Source organism: Argopecten irradians, chromosome 12 (genome assembly GCF_041381155.1).
Source record: "Argopecten irradians isolate NY chromosome 12, Ai_NY, whole genome shotgun sequence".
NCBI lineage: Eukaryota > Metazoa > Mollusca > Bivalvia > Pectinida > Pectinidae > Argopecten > Argopecten irradians.
In genome coordinates this window covers 20,941,324-20,961,349 of record NC_091145.1, presented here as the reverse complement: position 1 = coordinate 20,961,349, position 20,026 = coordinate 20,941,324, and the positions used below count along the sequence as shown (strand labels likewise).

Below are 20,026 nucleotides of genomic sequence, written 5' to 3'. Positions count from 1 at the left end.
TATGTTCCTTTGCAGGGAGATGCGGTATATTATCTGAAATTATTTGTTTATCTTTACTGACACAGCCAATATTTCCTAACCTGAATTTCAGGTCAAGAAATCTTGACCTGAAATTCACCTGAAATTGACCAGAAATTCTGGTTAATTTCAGGTGAAATTCAGGTCAAGATTTCTTGACCTGAAATTCTGGTCAATTTCTGGTCAATTTCAGGTTAAGATTTCTTGACCTGAATTTCAGGTCAAATTTCAAGAGAAATTCTGGTCAATTTCAGGTGAAGATTTCTTGACCTGAAATTCAGGTCAAATTTCATGCAAAATTCTGGTGAATTTCAGATGAATTTCAGGTCAAGAAATCTTCACCTGAAATTCAGGTGAAGAAATCTTGACATGAAATTCAGGTCAAGAAATCTTAACCTGAATTTCAGGTCAAGATTTCTTGACCTGAAATTCTGGTCAATATCAGGTCAATTTCTGGTCAAGAAATCTTGACCTAAAATTCAGGTTAAGAAATCTTCACCTGAATTTCAGGTCAATATTTCTTGACCTGAATTTCTGGTCAATTTCAGGTCAATTTTAGGTCAAGAAATCTTGACCTGAAATTCTGGTTAAGATTTCCTTGGGTGACTTTCAGGTCAATTTTTTTTTAGATCATTTACTGGATACTGTTATGGCTTTCATAGATCTACTTTCTATTAAAAATAATTTGTAAAATTGTCTATTGAAATGATTCCTCCAATATAAAAACGTTTGAAAAATGAAGAGAAGACATTGTAAGTGTTTTTAAAGCAGTATTTATTTTGCAGTTAAGAAAAAAAAAACTGCTACATAAAACTTAAGCACATGTTTTGCTTATCATTTGTAGCAAAGAGCGATAACTCTTTACCAATATCTTGTTTGATCATCACTTTGGACAGAGAAATATGCAAATTATGCATGACATATATACCGGTATGTACAAAAGTTCCTGCTCTGACACATAGCATTTGGCCAGTTGTACTTATAATTACACAATTCGGTAATAATTGGTATATACACTGATGAAGTTAACTTTTTACATATATGTACATGCTTTGTACAAAGGATGATGTGGGTTTTGTCAGTGTGATATACAATGTATATGGAGCTTTGTATATGACCAGAGGTGTTGCCTTGTAGCCAATCAAATCCCTTGTTGCCTTGGTCAAGCCTGTTACTTGAGAGTAGCCGGCGCTTGTTGACCTAACCAATAATTCAGACAAACAGAGTATGGACTTCTCCCTCCAATTCAGGGGTTACAGGCACTGACTGGCCCCAGATATCTGCAATCTCATACCAACAGAAGGCATCAGTCCATCCATTTAGGGAGAAAGAAAACCTAAAAAAATAGAAATAGAAATAAAAAACAAATGCCACAATGAATATGATGTTGACTAAGTAAATATCATGATAGCATGTACACGTATGTATTACTAGATGTTTCTGTGGTTTGCCGGCATGCATAAAATATGAATATTGGGTTAATTAACCGCAAGTAAAAAAGAAAAAACATTTTGTTTATTTGTTCGTCAAATTACCAAGTCATGTTATTCATCCCGAAAACCATCTGTATGTCTTTTACCAAGTTAATTAATTATGGACATTTGATCTATTCGAAGATATTACAACATGTATTTAAAATTCTACATGGTTAGTATAAAAACCATTCTCCAACTCCAACTAAAAAGTCCTTATTTCTTACATTAGAAATGTATGTGTTTCAAACAAGGTAAATGTTAACCACATTATTTAAAATTTACAAGCAGGAACTTAATGTCATAAAAGAAATATATTGACTAAGTAAGTTTCATAAATTTCAGAAAGACAACTCGTATTTAAGTATGAAATCATTTCAGATGTGAAAAAATACCTGATCTTCGTAGCCGAAGAGGCATGGCTAGTTTGCTGATCTTCAATTTTCAAACACTGTCACGTCTGGAGAAAAGTGCTGTTTGTGGCCATGCATTTTAATGTGGTCAGTCTGAAATATTCAACAGTTGTCATTAATAAAGTTTTATAACAAAGAGGCTACAATACTAGTGCCTTTTTGTTATGATCAATGCCTAGACATATAAATTATAATGTTGGAATGTCACTATTAGATCATGTACATGTTTGTGAAAATGGTTACATACTTTTTATACAAGGCAAGTCTTTCACAGACCCATGTGTATCAAAAAGAAAAAAAAAAAAAAGAAAAATTGTGACTAAATTAAACAATACATCTGTAGAACAAATCATATGCAGCGTAACTCAAGATTGTCTCCCCTTATTAGTAGTTATTACTACAAATAGTTCAGAAGTTAGGGTCCAGCCTGGACAATCAAATCACTGTGAACTTGGCTTTTACTTTTTACCTTTCTCTTAGAACATAGGGTCAATGACCTGAATGTAGTGTATTAAATATCAGCTTTGGGTTACAGAATTGAACTACATATGTATCCTTCAAATTTCATCACCATAAGTCATATATTTAACACTTCAGAAATGCAGGGCTTTGCAGGATATTATTAGATAAGAAGAGGATGAAGAGCCAGTTCTTGTATACAATATATCTCACTTCATTCAAAGGGAAGATATTATGAAGTATACATGTATATTGTATAATATACCACATGAGTTATAGCAATCTGATTTTAAAGTTAATTATTTAATTTCAAAGACTTACAATGAATAAAAACTTTGCTCCCAATACACTTATCAATACAGTGACATTCATATGTACAATATCATACAAACTTTTTTTTCCACATTTTGTTTGCTTACCAAATAAAAAAGTTTGGGTAAGTTCTTCTTGCCCAGTCCTGGAATATTTTCTTGATTAAAATCAATTTTATATCTCCGGTATTTAATTTCAAAGACATCAATCTGTCAAATCTGGAAAATAAATGAAAAATAAACTAATGATGGCAATTTAGCATGTTTGTATCTCTGACATATACATGTATGTACATGTATACATTTTGTGTATATGTAACTATATGTACCTATAGGTTAACTACCCGTATTTACTTGGGGTTATTGAATCAATATTGCAAGTAAGGTTCTTTAAAAGATTTACTTTTCCCTATTACACCATGCTGATAACTGTTCTCTTAAAATAAACTTTTACAGAACTATCGAATCAGTTAAAAGTTCTATAAATGTCCTCATCAAAGACTAGACATACGAAATGTAATTATAAGTATCCACAATTAATTTCAATATTCTATATTTTCATGATAGCAAAATATTAGAAATATATTATTAAATAATCATATAATTATATTTAGCCATTGGTTGCCAGTTATTTACTATAAATAATCTATGTATTTCAAAATTGCATATTGATAAGATTCACAAAGAAATCATCAATGTTGGATCTGAATTAATATTCAGTTGACACAATATGTACCATAGATAAATTTAAGAACAAATTAAAGAATGTTTACAAAACATAAATGCCATCATTGAATCAGGAATGAGGATTATATTAATTATAACATTATTATTGTATCTAAATTAAAGCATCACTACTCTGGTATTTCTAATTTCTTAGTCTAGTGATTTTTTTTTCATTAAAAAAGCTGTGTCGAAAACATGAAGAGATCCTTTCCTGGTAGGTATATGTACATAATTATGCACTATATTTATTAATTTGTGAAGCTGCAGAATGTATACCAATGTAAACTTCACCATTTACATATATAAACATTATCCATTATGGTGTGGAATTTATACAATTACCACACTGAAGTTGTGATAACACTAACAGCTAGTGTTCATGTTTTATTTGATTTCTAATTTCCTGTTTTATTTGATTTCTTATTTAACCTTTATTCTTTATATAAGCCTATTTAAGCAAGGTTATGGACAATAGAGAATGATGACAGTCTTGAGTCTTATAAATATATAATTAGTTCTACATGTACAATTATTATATGTAGATTTCTACATGTACTATGTAGTCTACATGTAGGGTACAATTAATGTACATGTATACTTCTTCATGCCAATCATGATTATAAATGTAATTTGAAGGATTCATTACAGTATGGGTTGTGACAATCTAATTCACTGAATATGGATATGCATACACTCCATACAGTACCTGATGATACACAAACTACTAGACTCTACATAGAGTACAAACGGTAGGCCTATCGGACATAATGTATACACCTTTATTTATTGGGTCAGATGGACTGGGCTTTCTTACGGATTTATTTTGGCTTTAATTTTAGGTACTTTGTAAATATACGGAGTCATAAAAAGACACACTAAAACTACTGTCTTAATCAGAACCTCTCCGCTTCCGGGCGGCATAGGATTTATTTTTCATCAGATGTTGGCTTCTCAAACTTACTTTGTGATTGTCGTATTTTGTTCCGATAACATAGTTAAGTTGCTTGTAATATCGCTGACAGTTAGGCATCCTAGTCGTAGTGTACCGGCAAACATCATATATCGTAATGTATTACACCACATTCACTAATATTGGCGATATAATCAAAATATTGTGACAATATCATAGGCCACCGTCTTGATCTGTTGTCACAGACTCCATCCAATCTGGGTCGATGAGATGCTTGACTCCGCCGATCCGTAAATGATAAACATATCGATGATCTAGATTTGAACTAGAGCGCCATCTATATCGAGCAGACGTAAACAACAGCACGTGCGCGTTTTGACTACAGAGGCCGGGATATCGATGTTGACAATCTTCCGTAGAAAATGAGTAGAGGCGAAAGAAGTTGTTTCAGGTAATCCGTCGATATGAATATGAAATTTAGACGAGTTTTTTTCTCTCTCATAAAACAAACGAGGTTGTTGTTTTGTTGATCAGACAATATTTGTGAAAAGTTTCATTGGGGTCCTGACCCGGCCCTTGGGATATTTTTTCCTTGCGGTTATTTTATTAGATTTCCATAGGAATATGATTCGTTAAGCCCATAACTGCAATAATTGCCAATTAAAAAAAATTAATACAATTATGACAGTAAATTGAAATTTTGTCAAAATACAGAAAAAAAATATGACTATGAAGTAGCCTAGCCAGTACACGTAAATCACAGGAGCTTGACGTTTTGTCAATTGTACATGTACGGTATGTAAATATACAATATACATACAGTATATAAACTACTCCTATTGATTTTCAGTACCATATTTAAAAGTGGTTTTAAGTATAGGGGTACCCGTACAAGAAAAAGAATAAAAAAAAAAGATTAGTCAGAAGGTGATATCTTTTAGCTAAAACAGTAGCTAATTTGTTGCAGCTAATGACAAGTAATGTACAATGTAGAACTACATTTGTACTTTATGCTAGGCCTATTAAAATTAAAGTCAAGATGCTATTAAAATTAAAGTCTTAAGATGCAACAACCAAGTTACAAAGTGCATTGTCTATAGGCCTATAGAATAATTATCATTGTATGTAAAACATCACGCCTTTCATAAAACATTCTAGTGTCATAATTACACAGATTTATTGTTAATTTATTCTGATTTGTTGGTTTTCTTATTATTATGTTAATTACATGTTGAGTAAAATATTGTAACAGGCAACTACATTTGTACATGTAGGCTTATGCTGTATATAATAAATTGACTGACTGCTGTATTGAGATTTGTGATGAAATCGTGATATTTGGGGATATTTAATAATTATGATTGTAGTGTAAATGCATGCCTGTTGGTATCTCTAGCTATGCAGGTTGCTTATACATGTATATATATTTGGACATGAAGCACATCATGACATGACTGACTAATATTACCTTATTGCAGTTACAACGATACATTAAATGGTTTCTAATAAAATATCAAATATAACACGCACACACGGGACTGATTTTATTTCATAATAACAATATCATATGACATCCTTAAGCTTTTGCAATAACTTATTTTATGAAAAAATTATGTCAGATGCTACATGTATATATCTCTGGTAACTCTAGATAAAAAAACGCCTTAGCAAAAGTTGCTAAAACCTTTCTTTTATCTTTAGCAAAAAAGAAATATTTTTTAGCAGAACACACCTAGTGCCCAACAAAGTCACTTATTTGTCTTTTTAACATTACGATATCTACAATAGCGCATAGGGCAAAATTTGCAATGCTTTAAATTGCTAAAAGTAAACTAAGAAAATAGTAAAAGAACATGATATTTTCATAATCTTCCACATATCCCTCCCTTTATTCCTCAAGGCCATAACCAGGCCATTATTTTTTCAGTGTAACACTTGGAATGACAAATGTTTAGGAACTTAAATTCCATCTTGAATCATATGGATTTGATAGCTCAGGTATTTAGAATGAAAAAAAATGAAACTACAAATTTATTCTCGTTCTTCAGCCAAAAAAATGGCTTAGTAAAAAATGCTAAAATGATTATTTTTATTTTAGCAATTAGTGTCTTCTATTAGCAAAATGCCCAAAATTCTATCCATAGAGTGAGCACAGTATATGATTTTTCCTGAAACTTTTTAAATTTAATTTAATTAAACACTGGTAATGCTGAGTCATCTGATATTTTGTATATATAACCCAAAAAATGTTAGGAGAAACTCGAACATTTTTTTTATCTTACTATGACTATTTTAGAGGGAAAAAACCAATGCATTTGATGACAAAGTGTTCTTTATTTCTAGAACAGTGTACAATATGATTCCGACTTCTAATGAAAGTGTTAACACAGTATGCCATCTCCAGTATATTACATGCAGTTTGACTTTATGTCCGTAGATTCAGCTAAATAACTTGTAGATCATGTGCAGTTGGAATGTAAATGTTTCTCTTTTACATTTCAGGGATTGCAGTGGCAAGAAGATCAAGTAAAGGACTTTTGGAAGATAAATAACATAAAGCAGAAAACAGACTTTGTCATTGTTTTCCTAGGGATGGGGAGGGGGAGGGAGGGGAGGAGGGTTCTAGGCTGTGTAACAGATCCTCTACGAAAAAAATCGACCCACTAAAGTCGAAGTTCCTAGAAAAAAAATAGTTGAAGAAGGTGAACCTCTTTGAATGTGAATCGTTTAAAGCTATCATGAAGTGACAAAACAATCTGTGATTGTCATTTCTTCTTTTAATAGATAAATGTATTTACAACATGTACGTATATCTACATGTACATGTACATATGTATATAAAACTTAAACAATATCTTATGGTGAAGAATACTTGTTAAAATGTGACCTTTTTGTCAGACAATTGATTTATATTCTGTAATTTCTTATAAGACTTCGCTAGGTTGTCTCCTGATGGTAGCATTACCCGACTGTACATGTCGAAGGAGGTTATAAACATGTACGGATGCTGCAACCTAGTAGCCTCGTGACCTGATCATTTGGAATGTTTAGGGCCATAAGCTCCTTGCTATGAACTGGATGCGGTCTTTTATATCCACGAAGTTCATGGTTTAGAAGTAGTTAAGCCGCCTCTGCTACTTTTGGGTGGTCACACTCATTCCTTATGGTCAGTAAAGTTGAAAATGTTATGAAAAATAAAAACAATTCAATGGTCACATTTTGATTAATATTCTTCAACTGTAAAAGACTGTTTCCTTTCCAAAATATCTTGATACAAATGACCAAAATCACCAAACATTCCTCAGCAGTGTGATTGCAACACCTGATATGCTCAGAAATGGGTACAATTCTAGAACTACAGTGATGCAAGTGAACCATTTACCAGGTCATTGCCAGTAAAATTGACCTGAAAATGACCAGAAGAAAACTTGACCTGAAATTGACCTGAAATTCAGGTCAATTTCTGGTCAAGATTTTTTCTGGTCAAATTGACCTGAAAGGAGCAGAAAAGTCAATTTCAGGTTAAAAATCTAACCTGAAATTGACCAGAATTTCATATGAATTTAACCAGAATTTCACCTGAAAATGACCTCAGAAAATTGAGGTCAATTTCAGGTTAAAAGTCTAACCTGAAATTGACCAGAATTTCACATGAAATTGACCAGAATATAATTTGAGGTCAATTTCAGGTTAAAAAACTAACCTGAAATTGACCAGAATTTCACATGAATTTGACCAGAAATTGACCAGAATTTGACCTCAGCAAATTTTAATGTGAAATTCAGGTCAATTTCAGGTGAAATTCAGGTTAGTTTTTTAACCTGAAATTGACTGTTCTGCTCCTTTCAGGTCAATTTCAGGTCAAAATTTTAACCAGAAATTCTGGTCAATTTCAGGTCAATTTCAGGTTAGGAAATATTGGCTGTGTAGATGATGATTCATTAGCTACATTGTACTCGGAAAAAGTCCCATCGATACTCGGCGCCCAATCTCCGCATAATTTCGCAACGTCACTGACTGTTCTCGCTTCGTTATACCATAAATTATACAGTTAATGTCTGAAAACTCATTCACCACCACAAGTAAAGCAAATAACACACAAGTAAAGCAAATCGTGAGGATGAATAAAGCACAAGCAACGCAAATATATACATATTCGGTGGAGTAATAAAGCACCAAACGACTTCCATCCTACAGAATTTCTGACGCCAAATCAGAGGTCTAATTTCTATAAGTAAAGGAAATCTTACCAATCCAATCCAATAGTACATTGAAATGTCTCAAAGCATTATTGAATTATTAAGTAACGTTTGGTATAGGCCCGATTCCTCTTGACTATTGCTCCATCGGCCTTTGTGTACACACTCTGTACGCTTATGCTTCTTAGTTTACCTTACCTCGTTATATTACCCGATGGATCTCTATGATTATTTTAGATATGACATCAGAAGTTTGACTCCTTTTTGCAGTGCCTTATGGTGTCACAATTAGTGATAGATAGTGATGGTAGCTTGACCGATTTATATGCGTGGGTGGTTGGTGAGTTGGTTGATTGGATAGTTAGACCATCAACAACTAAGGCCATTAAAGGATGGCATCCCTTGTATGCAATGTGGTCCATATGTGAATGTTTGTATGCTTTTGGAGGTATAATCGTGTTGTGTCTCCTTGTGATATTAGGACCCTTGCCCTTTTCATAGTGCTATCCCACTGAAATTACCAACCCCCCCCCTCCCCGGTCACTTCTTTACTCATCCTCTTTATAAGCACTGAGCAAGAGCAGAAACTTCCATTTTATAGACTATATTTACACTTGCTTGGCTTGATCACTATACGTAAGTACTAGCCGATTTTGTTTACCATAACTGCATGGTAACATTGAACTTTGAACTTGCGTATGAAAATGTTCTATGCAACATACAGGGGCTACTTTTTTTTGTTTACATTTTGACGCAACATTACGCAATACGTGTATATTGTTGTTTTTCATAGAATTTTGGAAAAATGTAAACAATATATATATGTTTTATATTTATATATATGATACAAACATATTTAAAATTAACAATTGTATAAAGAAACGGGAAAAAATATCCCGACCGGGGCGACGTGCAGTGCTTTCATTTTTGTTAAAAATGATGGATGTCAAATGTAAACATTACCTTTGTGTCTGTGTCCTACGATCGAGTCTTTGGGGTTGGCGGGCGTAAGACCCTCTGACAGAGCTAGGTCAGTTATAAACATATTCTCTTGTCTTTGTTCTTTGGGAATTTAATCATGTGTATTATAAAACATGCACCGCTAGTAACCACGTGTTGACAGTTACGCGTCACCATAAATACATTGTATCCATCGAACACAAGTGAAGTTGTTCCAGTGTAGATTATATAATAACATGGCTCCGAAGGATGTAATATCGTCAAGTCAGACGACAATCTCAAACAAATTTAGCTACTTGAACACTGGTGTTTTGATAACTTCGGAAAACTCCAGTGTGTAAGCGTGCGTCAGCCTCGCCTCGCTGCACAATAGGTCACCGAGTTCACACATGTGGCTGAGAACAGATACTTTATGTTATTACGCTATGTATGAACTTTTAGCAAAATTGAATACCTATTTTAAGTTCTGATCTGATTAAATAAAATTATTTCTGAAATTCACTTTGTTTGTCATGTTTATTTTACACTAAAATATTGAACTTTTTTGTCGTTGCGGATGAACAATTCTACCTTACGTGAAGCGTCATCATTCGCTGTTCAATTAAGTAAGCTCCTCCCACTTTTGACCGACTTTTATTGAATAATTACGTCACTTTAAAATGACGATTTTATTGCATAAAATATAAATAAAAAAGTCGTGTGAGTGTAAATATAGTACGGCGGCGTATTAGGGCCACTATATAATTTAATTTATCTTGTACGTACAAGTTAGTATCTTGTACGTACAACTTAGTATCTTGTACGTACAAGATAGTATCTTGTACGTACATAGTAACGCGCCCCATAGAATGTATTCTTAGAGGAATTGCTCCATACAAGCATGGTTAACATAAAAACGAAATCCAATCCCTATATGGTATATGGCAGCCAGGGGACATAACTCAAAGCCAAAAGTGATGTTGTCGATGATGACGCGGCGAGTCTATCCTCCGGAGGCCCTGGGTCTTGCACCTTTCTTGTAAACCGTGCAAAAATGAGAAGAGAAAAAATAACACTTTTTGTTAAAGTTAGTCTCTAAGAGTACATGTGATAAAATCAAATCATACGTCAAGCCTACCCTATTAGGCGAAGACTAGACTCTATCTTCCCTCTTACCTCTAGCTGCCACATCCTTTTAATTTGTCACCAAAGTGGATATGTCTTTGGCATGTTCACCCCGTCTACAATTTAATCTATATAACATCTTCAGTAATTCTATTTGAAAAACCCAAGCCTTCATTTGACCTTTGGGGTACAAATATCAAATGGTTTACTTTTACTCGGTGTGACAGGTGACATTACAATTACCGAGTTGGATGCTGTAGCAGCCGGATTTATTGAATCCGGAAATGTTGATTCAGTGGAATCAATTCTATAACAGATTTACTGGTTCTGTCTGTAGACTTAGGAAGGATTACAATATATTTTCAGGAAAGAATCTTGTGATCCTAACAGGAAACCTGTTAAGTCTGTGTCTTCCCATGAATTAGAGAAGAGTACGATGATGTCAATGACGATAATATTAGCGACATAAAGTGGGATGAGCTATATATATATAGACCTACATAAGCGACCACCTGTATCACTTGCATAATAAGATCACTTTCTTGGCATTCCAAATGACCCCGCAACACAATTTAACCTGTGTGATAAAGACCACTTTTGTTTGTCTCTTTAGTGGTTGATTTGTTGGTTGATAAAGTCTTAACGTCCCATTAGACATTTTTATCAACTAAGTAACTTCATTGAGTCGAGGTTTTGGATGTGTCGAACAAATCGTTCCGTCTGAATTGTTCTCTTACATTAAACTAGTTATTTAACCACAAACTTTTGTGAGTCGAGTTATTCTATGAGTCGAAATTACTTAAAACATTATAGCAATCAAAAAGAAAATTGTTACCTTTGTATCGAAAACAATGTCGTTGTACACGGAGTTTAACCTTTCACTTCGCCAGCGCGTTGACATATATTGCATCTCCCGACTGTATCGTTGACCTGGTTGTTTATGTAATTTTGAGATGACCCGACTAGAGTTCACATTCACATTCCATTTTTACATGCGCTTAGTTGATGAAAAGTGTGTTGATGTGGTAGTGGTATTTATGTTTTACAATGTACTATCTTAATGACATATGCCAAAGACACAAAACAACACACCCACCCGGTCACATTATACTAACAACCGGCAAACCAATTGTTCAACTCCATTAATTCTAAGCACTAAGCCGGAGCAGAATGTTTAGGCCAGAGGACAGAATCTTTGTCAAAGAAATGGACGCTGAATAACTATTAGCCCATGTTTAGTCGTCTTTTATAACACGATGGCCAACTTACAATACTTTTCAAACATGTTGCAAGAATTGACATACAATGACTCAGGCATGTTTATAGATTAATTTGAAAAATAACGTCATGTGGTGAAAATGTCAGCGTTGCAATATGGATCATTTCAGAGATTTATTGTAAAAAAAAATACTAATACAATGTAAACTTAATGCTTGCAAAACCTTTTTTTAATGTTTGATCGCGACAGGGAAAATGTTAAGCATCGTATCGTCACTTACAGCGTCAATTGATTCGTGTTTTCACATAAACAAAGTGTCCATTCCATCTACATCGAGACAGACTATGCTGGGGAAAACTTTCAACAAATTATATATCTATTGACTTCAATGTAGGGTCGTTTATAAACCATTGTCGTGGATAAGGTCATCATTATCCATACATTAGGTTTGGCTGGTAAATAGTACACTAGGATCTGTACTAGATAATAACCCATCCTCATTACATGCTGATTACTGTCACATTGACCTTGGTAAAGCGGAACCTTTGGTTATAACCACACATCGTAAAGTAGGACCTGTTTTCAGTCTGAAACTTTTTTTCGTAAAGCATAGGCTAGATGTGAAACAAACGACCATTCCAAAAACGGGAGTTGTGTTGATTATGAAACAGCTCCTCGCATAGCAGGACTTATGTTAGATAAGAAACCTCTCTTCATACATCAAGGCATACATCTATGTATGTTAAATATAAAACCATCCTTCGTATATCAGGTCATATGATATATACCAGTATGAGACAACCTTTCCTAAAGCATGAGCAATATTCAATGTGAAACAACCCTTTATTTGCCTGTGTTAGATATAAGACAACCCTTCATACATCAGTATCCGCGGTAGAACTGTACCGTCAATAGAAACTGCCAGCTCAGATGTACTCCTGCATGCCTATTTTGAAGTGTGTTAGGGTAATAAACTCATTTGTCTTATTTACTGTAGATTAAAATAGAGACTTGTCTTTTCTATCCCAGCAGATTCCCCAATGTCACGGTAGCGGCGGAAAGATACCAATTCCTAAAGACAAATTATAGATCTGTCACCTTTACCGACCGTTTCATGTCAATTGTGTTAACGTGTGTATACATCGTCAGCATTCCAAACCAAAAAATTTATTTCCCATTATCTTTTCAAGGAATCGGTAATCAATTGTGCTGCTTCTCACATGTTTATTGATTATTGAAATATTTTACTTTTTTTATTATGGTATCAAATTACTTTCTAAACATATCTGAAGCACAACTAACATCTCGTTTTTTAAGCTTTGGCATTTCTGGAATGGTAACAAACACTCCATCTATTGGTCATAATTCAAGTTAATGCTTGGAGCCGTGATGAACTGAACGTTGGTCGATGTTTTTTCCCCATTGATACTCTTACAGTCCTCAAACATAACTGAAAGGTTTCTGAGTTACTGTAACTTTGGACATTTTTTATTATGATACAATGGGGGGTAACTATGTTTGGGTACATTGATTATTGTAATCCACTTTATTTTCATGAGATAAACAATTCCGCATAATTTTGTGAGATAGATAAGCCTTTGGGTTAACATGTAAATCCATCCTCAATAAATAAAATTTATTATTATTATTAGACATCTAAAACGCGAATTTAAATATTTCGCGGATAATTGTATCAAAATTATAACAAATCGTAAATATACTGTATAACCCTTCATCAGGAATGTTTAAAAAAAATATTCTCGAATATGTTGAAACTGACGAAGGCAAAAAATGCGTACGCGAACATAAGGTTTACATAACTGTAAAGTTAAAAAATATGGTCATAAGATTGAGATAGTTATTTTTGTATTTCTATGTTTCAGGGTACGTGAAGAATGTCCACAAGCCAACAGATAACATAATCCTCGTACATGCTGTGGAACTCAACGAGATTCTACATAATCAGCAGTGGTACTCGTGTAAGTATGGGAGAGCGCAGAAGTATATATCTAATAGCCGACATACGTATACTTGTCATTTTTCAGATGTTAAAATTATATGTAGTTGTTTGAATAGTTAGCTTGATTTTACTAGTAACTCGTATAATTAGGCTATACTACATATATGTACAGACTGTGTAACCAAAGTGTTTATGATATAGACGCTTAGTTTATTCCTAAAATTCAAAAACGGGGATTAGGTAGACAGAAGTTGTCACACTTTAGAAAGCATTTTCCTCATGCTTTTATTCAAATATGAAATGATAATAAAATATACTATTACAGACGTGTTCATATATATATATAAAGATAAAGACATAAATGGGGGGGGGGGGGGGATACGGTGAAATATATTTGCCAATATAAAACGGAGAGATCAGAGGCGGGTCACATTTCTTCAATTTTTAATCTTACACTTGCAATGTATAAAACTACTATTGTTCTAAGATATAATTACTACCTATGCCAACAAGGGAGGTTATACTCTACATTTTCTGAAGCCTGCTACCATAAAGGTATTATGAGACAACCGCACTGACATAGCTGGTCTGTACCCCGACTCCATATAAATGTTTTGCGATTTCATGTTGAAAGAAACATCGAATAAATAGGTCAACTATTCTTTTGAAAACTGGTTTAAAAAATAAAATGCTATCATATTTAGTTCAATCTCCAAACAAATACTCCAAGATCTCGTTTTTACTATTTTACTTTCCTTATAATCGTACTGATGCACAGAATCTTTAATTTCTCAACTCCAACTCACACTGGAATATCGGAAAAAGACAATGGGACTCGTGTAAATGAAGCTACATGTGTAATGTTACTATTTCCCTTGTTACAGCTCCGTACACCTTTAATAAAGACGTTCTGTTTACCTTACTGGAGGATGAGAAACGAAAGATCACACACAAACTCGAGGAATTTGCTCAGCTCCTCAAGGAAAGACAGGTATTTCTCATCCAAGCTTTGTTCTGTGGAAACCTTCCTAGATACTTCGAGGGTTACTATAACTGTCGTTATATTCACTAATGGACCATCATCGATAATAGTTAAACAACTTCTTCGGCTTATTTTTACTTAGCTTTAGCTACATCATTAAAGGAGTAGTCACATTCAAACTTTTCAAAAGTCGTATACTATCTCCAATATTCTATAGTTCGTTTTATTTTTTAAATCCTTACAAGACCTTGTCTTTCTTTCGGTTTGTTTTATTGATGAGATTCATTTTTCTCTTCGCACCGTTTTTTAAAATTGCAAGATATTTTTCAGTTTGGTCTTTTACTGCCTTAGGATCAAAAGATCTTATTGACTTATTTTCTTCCTTTGAATTTAGCCGTTTTATCGATTGAATCCAGTGCTCGCCTATTTTAAAATGATTATACTAAATTCAATTAAATGTAACCATATAGACAACACACCTGTTGTCAAAATAGAAATGTAAAGCAAAAACTGAAAAGGTCAATTGGTTCACATACAGAAGTCGGTCTGCCTAGACCATTAACAAATCCCAATTGCCATGAATACATGCAAGTACATGACAATGTGCACTCTTTTATCATGAATATCTTGCCAAGGCATCCATAAAGCTTCCGAAGACAATCCGATGCGGATTCACACAATTTGCAGATAAAGTTACGTTCATACTCTGTTCATATTAAAAATATATTGACTTCAATGATTAACTGAAAGATTTCCCATCATGATCGAGGAAAGAAGGGAATGCATGCTACTGTATAAAAATGGAAAATCAAAAACATCTGAGGTTTATTTTAGACTGCTCATTTATTCACGGGAAACCTGACGGTTGTTCCTTTTTTCATGTTTTTAGCTAGCTGGATCAGTAAAGAGTGCCCACGCAAGTAGTCCGGGGGAGGGGATTATCAAGGCCGCTGTGGAGAACCATGCGGCCCTTATAGTGACGGGGACCCGGGGGATGGGATCTATCCGTCGTACTTTCCTAGGCAGCGTCAGTGACTACATCCTTCACCACAGTCCGGTGCCAGTCATCGTGTGCCACAAGCCTTAAACACACCTCTTCGCTAACGCTCGGAACACCTCTTCTTTTCAGAGTGCGTGTGTCCTACCTGTAAATAGATCGCGCCTATCGGAACACCTCGGGATGCATTCTAGCCACATCATTTGTGCTGCTCGTTTCTATCCCGGCATATTTAAATACGGAATAGTTGGTCATTTATTAAAGAAGATTGCCTTGATTATTCATTTTCTGCGTATATTGCGTCACTTGAGTGATTGATTGTGTCGATTCTCGAGAACAATATTTTATTGGAGAAAAAGTCGTCTCTATATCTTGTCGGTGGAAGAGTCAGTGGAAAGCGAAGTCTCGTTCAAGCAGACGCTTAATGCTATACATTGTCTGTCTGGTGTAGCATGCGAAGCCAACAAGGGTCTGGTTGAACGAGACTAAAACAGCAAAACGAGCAGCATCAATATGAAACCCGATGGACGAGGTTTTCCGAAGAGATCACATTTCACTTTATACCTGTATATTATGGACGTGTATGTATGTATTATTCAGAAAAAGAGAGTGGATGCATAATGATCAATTGAAGTGTTGCAAGAAATATGAAATAGCATGTATTGTCAATCATGAGGTGTCGTAAATATGTATCAATGATAACAAAACCCCTCAGGTGATTGTTAAACCTCACATGTGCAATCGACCCGACATATTAATAGTAAATGTTTTGTTTTGTCGTATGAAGATTTGAAACTGCACCGGAAATGAACTTACATACAAAGGTTTGGTGATTATTTGGCGGGAAGAATATGGCAACATTCGTGAATACATTTCGACAAGTACATTATGGAGCAGTTCTATGGAATAAGTGATACTTGTCAATCCTAACTAAGATACGAAATTCTATATCAATTGATTGTATATAAAATTATAAGTATAAATAAGTGTTGTTTTGTTGATGAAAATATCACTACATATAATTTGCATTTGTCGGCATTATATGTCTGTCTTAATCTGGTAATATTCCTATCAGCACACAGTTGATATAATTGTGTTAGAAACAGGGCACACGATTCGTGGTTGTCGAACATGGAATGTATTACACACTCGTAAGTAATATGTTTTTTTTTTAATTTTACCTTTTAACTCACTCGTGTGAAATAAATTCCATATCCAGCAACCTCTTCTTGTATAATTTCTATTCAAACCAACACATTGGCCTCAAACAAAAAGAAACGTCATCTTTCTCTTCAACGAGAATTAAGCAACGATTTTTCACGTCACTTTATATTTTAAATAATAATTGATGATTTACATTCTTGTACTGTATAATCTTGTCTATGAAAATAAATTTGTCATGATTGAAATGTTCCTCAACTTGTATGATTGGTTGTGAGCATGTCACGTGAATATAATAAACATGTTTCCTTAATTACCCTTGTGTTTTCGTAATTGCTGTTGTTTCGATGTAGATTATAGTGAGCCCATTTCCACGTGGCTGGTTCTTTTCTGTGTTGAACAACACTGTGCCTATAAATCTATTCTGCTACATTACCATCTTTGCTAGTCCGTACAACAGCAAAAGGTAGAAGTCACAAACTGATAGGATTGGATTGTAATTAATAAATTGATAGTCTCCAATTTTATGGCACATTTGCCATATCAGCCTGATATTACACATGCTACCAAGATTGGTTTTCCAAAAAAGGATTATTCATCTACATCAGATTATGCGAAAACCTAGTGCTCAAGAAAAACATTCAGACAACTCTTTAAAAAACAGAATGTATGAAAATGTATAAACCAACTGGGTGTCCGTGACCCAGTTTCACGAAAATTCCTTTTAAGGATAAAATGTTTGAGACGTTAAGAAAAAATCTTAAGTTAAGGAGCCTTTATTAGAATCTATAATGCATTCCTACGGGGAATCTAAGTTAAGGAATTTCTTGAGTTGAAGGAATGTTCTTGAAATTGAGCCCAGCTCTAACAAAATGAACAGCAATTGAAAATGCCACAACAGTATAAAAACATGCACAATTACAATAAAACATTTTATCGTTAAATCAATATATCATAACGCTGTAAACAGCAGTATGTGTTTGTAATTTGCCATCTTTTATTCTTGACGTCATCTCATTATCGAAAATTTTGCGTGAAAATAAAAAAAAAACGAAATACAGATATTCTTAAACATGTTAGTAGTACAAGTATTTCGCTTTTGATGACTGTCCTGGTTTACGGATCAATGATGCTGTACCTATCAAAGTTCCGGTGACGATGTAGAAAATAACAGAAGTTTCTGTAATTATAGTAGATTGGAAAATTTTGTCTACATATTTCTGCATTATTAATAAAAAACGTACTTTCAAAATTCATTTTCAATTAATGGACGATCTATATCAGCTGGTGTAGAATAACAATCTAAAGTATACGTCGGCGCTGAAACTTTAAGTTAATTATTTACATAACAATGTACATGATCTGTTGACATTAATGTATATCGTGTCAATTTGTTAATTATATTTGCTATTATCTTAATCAGGCAATATTTCAATTTTGCTTGTAACGAGTATTGGCTTAAAATTTATTTTATCAGCCCAAAAAGGAAAAAAAACGGCGTCGCCGTTTGAAACGTCGCTTCTGGTGGGCTGAGTTAACGTCATGCTAATTTCTACAAAAAAATTGAATAATAAGGATTAATTTGAATATATTTTATGTTATGGAGATATAACACAAAAATCTGAGTGTATTCTTATCATTATTTAGATGACACTAAGATTTTTTGTGCTATTTACGGATTAACCTCTTACTTAGGTTATGAGATGATAAACCCCATGGAACACGAAGTAAATTGCGTAAACGCTTTAAAATTTACCGACTGCTCCATTTGGTTCATCACCTCATGAACTTAGCAGAGAAAGAGGTTAATCCTTATATTAACAATGTTTCCTTTAAAAAATAAAATTAACAAACCCTCAGATGCAATCATTTACCTGTGTTATTCGCCGTCAAAATTATACTACCGTCATGATGATCCATGCACAACAGTCATTCAAAAAAGCGCGCCGCTGACTGACAACTTAATCCCGCCATTTTTTTCCATGACGTCACAAAAGATAGTTCTCATATTTCAGTTATTTTATTCGTGTCAAATAGCAATAACACATTCAAAAATAAATGTGTTTTATTTTATGTCTCCGATTGTCTCGTATATGTGTTATTTGTAAAGATTGGCACGTGATGTTGTGGAATGTCAAAGGAAGTCCGCCAATGTTTACAGGTATTCATACGCATCGAATCGGGTCACGTTCTGCACTCAAGTTATTAGGAAATAAACAGATCTGTCCAAAAATAGTTTATCAATACAGAAACAGATGTTGCTCATTGTAAATATATCTTCATAACATAAAAAAGTATATTCAAGGTACAATGTAATATTTACTCAAATACATGTAATAAAAATCACATGGCCTATCATAAATCTTTATCATTTAGCTGTATATATGGACTGGTCATTCAGTTTGAAAAGGATGTAGATCTAGATCTAGGTTTCTTCTAAATAGTGTTACTCTCGCAGAAACCATGTATTCAAAGGAATGTCACATATGCAAACGACCGAGATTTTTTGTCGTACTTTTACACAAGTTTTGACTAAAGCTATTTAAAGGTGCTCCATGGTACTTTTTCTCTATCAAAAACAGAAGCAGACGAATTGGTATTTTTCTTCAATTACAAAAGTTACTTACTTAACACCATTACCACCATTGAAACATATAAACTTCCCATTTTGCTTCGAGATAAAAATATCAAAAATAATTATAATTGCATCCCGAAAAAAATCTGTGTCACTATTTCTTATATGGAATTAAGTACTGATTGCGCATGCATTAAAAGCAAAATAAATTAGCTTATATCATTTTTTGTTTTAATAAGACATACTTGTACACCATTAAATACCAACTATTGTTCAAATGGTGAGTATCCTTTATGCTTTGTTGGCGGTTGGGCATCTTCAAGGAAAATTCCTTCAATCGACAACGACATATTGTGCAAACACAAATGGAAATTACATAATCTGTATCTCCTTATCAGAATTTCGCTGTGAACATTATGATAATGATTCAATCAATTTAGCTGCTACAGACTAGTGTCGGAAGTTGATTATGTACCTCATTACGCGGATGACTAATTTTGCCGGTAAGATAATATTTCACGAAGTTTTTTCGCTAGTATCTGGATATTCTGTGCCGTAAT

The 20,026-nt window shown here is 33.8% G+C and overlaps 1 protein-coding gene and 1 long non-coding RNA gene across 2 annotated transcripts in view; one reads left to right on the top strand and one right to left on the bottom strand.

Annotated features, from left to right (window-relative positions):
- LOC138336108 (universal stress protein in QAH/OAS sulfhydrylase 3'region-like) overlaps window positions 1-17,207 on the top strand; it is a 60,240-nt gene extending 43,033 nt beyond the window's left edge. Inside the window, exons 2-4 of the mRNA XM_069285412.1 lie at window positions 13,675-13,770; window positions 14,636-14,742; window positions 15,623-17,207. Coding sequence (XP_069141513.1) covers window positions 13,675-13,770; window positions 14,636-14,742; window positions 15,623-15,820 — 401 coding nt within the window. The 3' untranslated portion in view covers window positions 15,821-17,207. The remainder of the gene's footprint in view (window positions 1-13,674; window positions 13,771-14,635; window positions 14,743-15,622) is intronic.
- On the bottom strand, window positions 998-4,517 carry LOC138336164 (uncharacterized). The gene is made up of 4 exons (XR_011210398.1): window positions 4,361-4,517; window positions 2,782-2,892; window positions 1,886-1,996; window positions 998-1,354 (listed from the first exon to the last, which is right to left on the bottom strand). It is a non-coding gene; the product is annotated as an uncharacterized lncRNA (long non-coding RNA).
- Window positions 17,208-20,026: the final 2,819 nt, after the last annotated feature.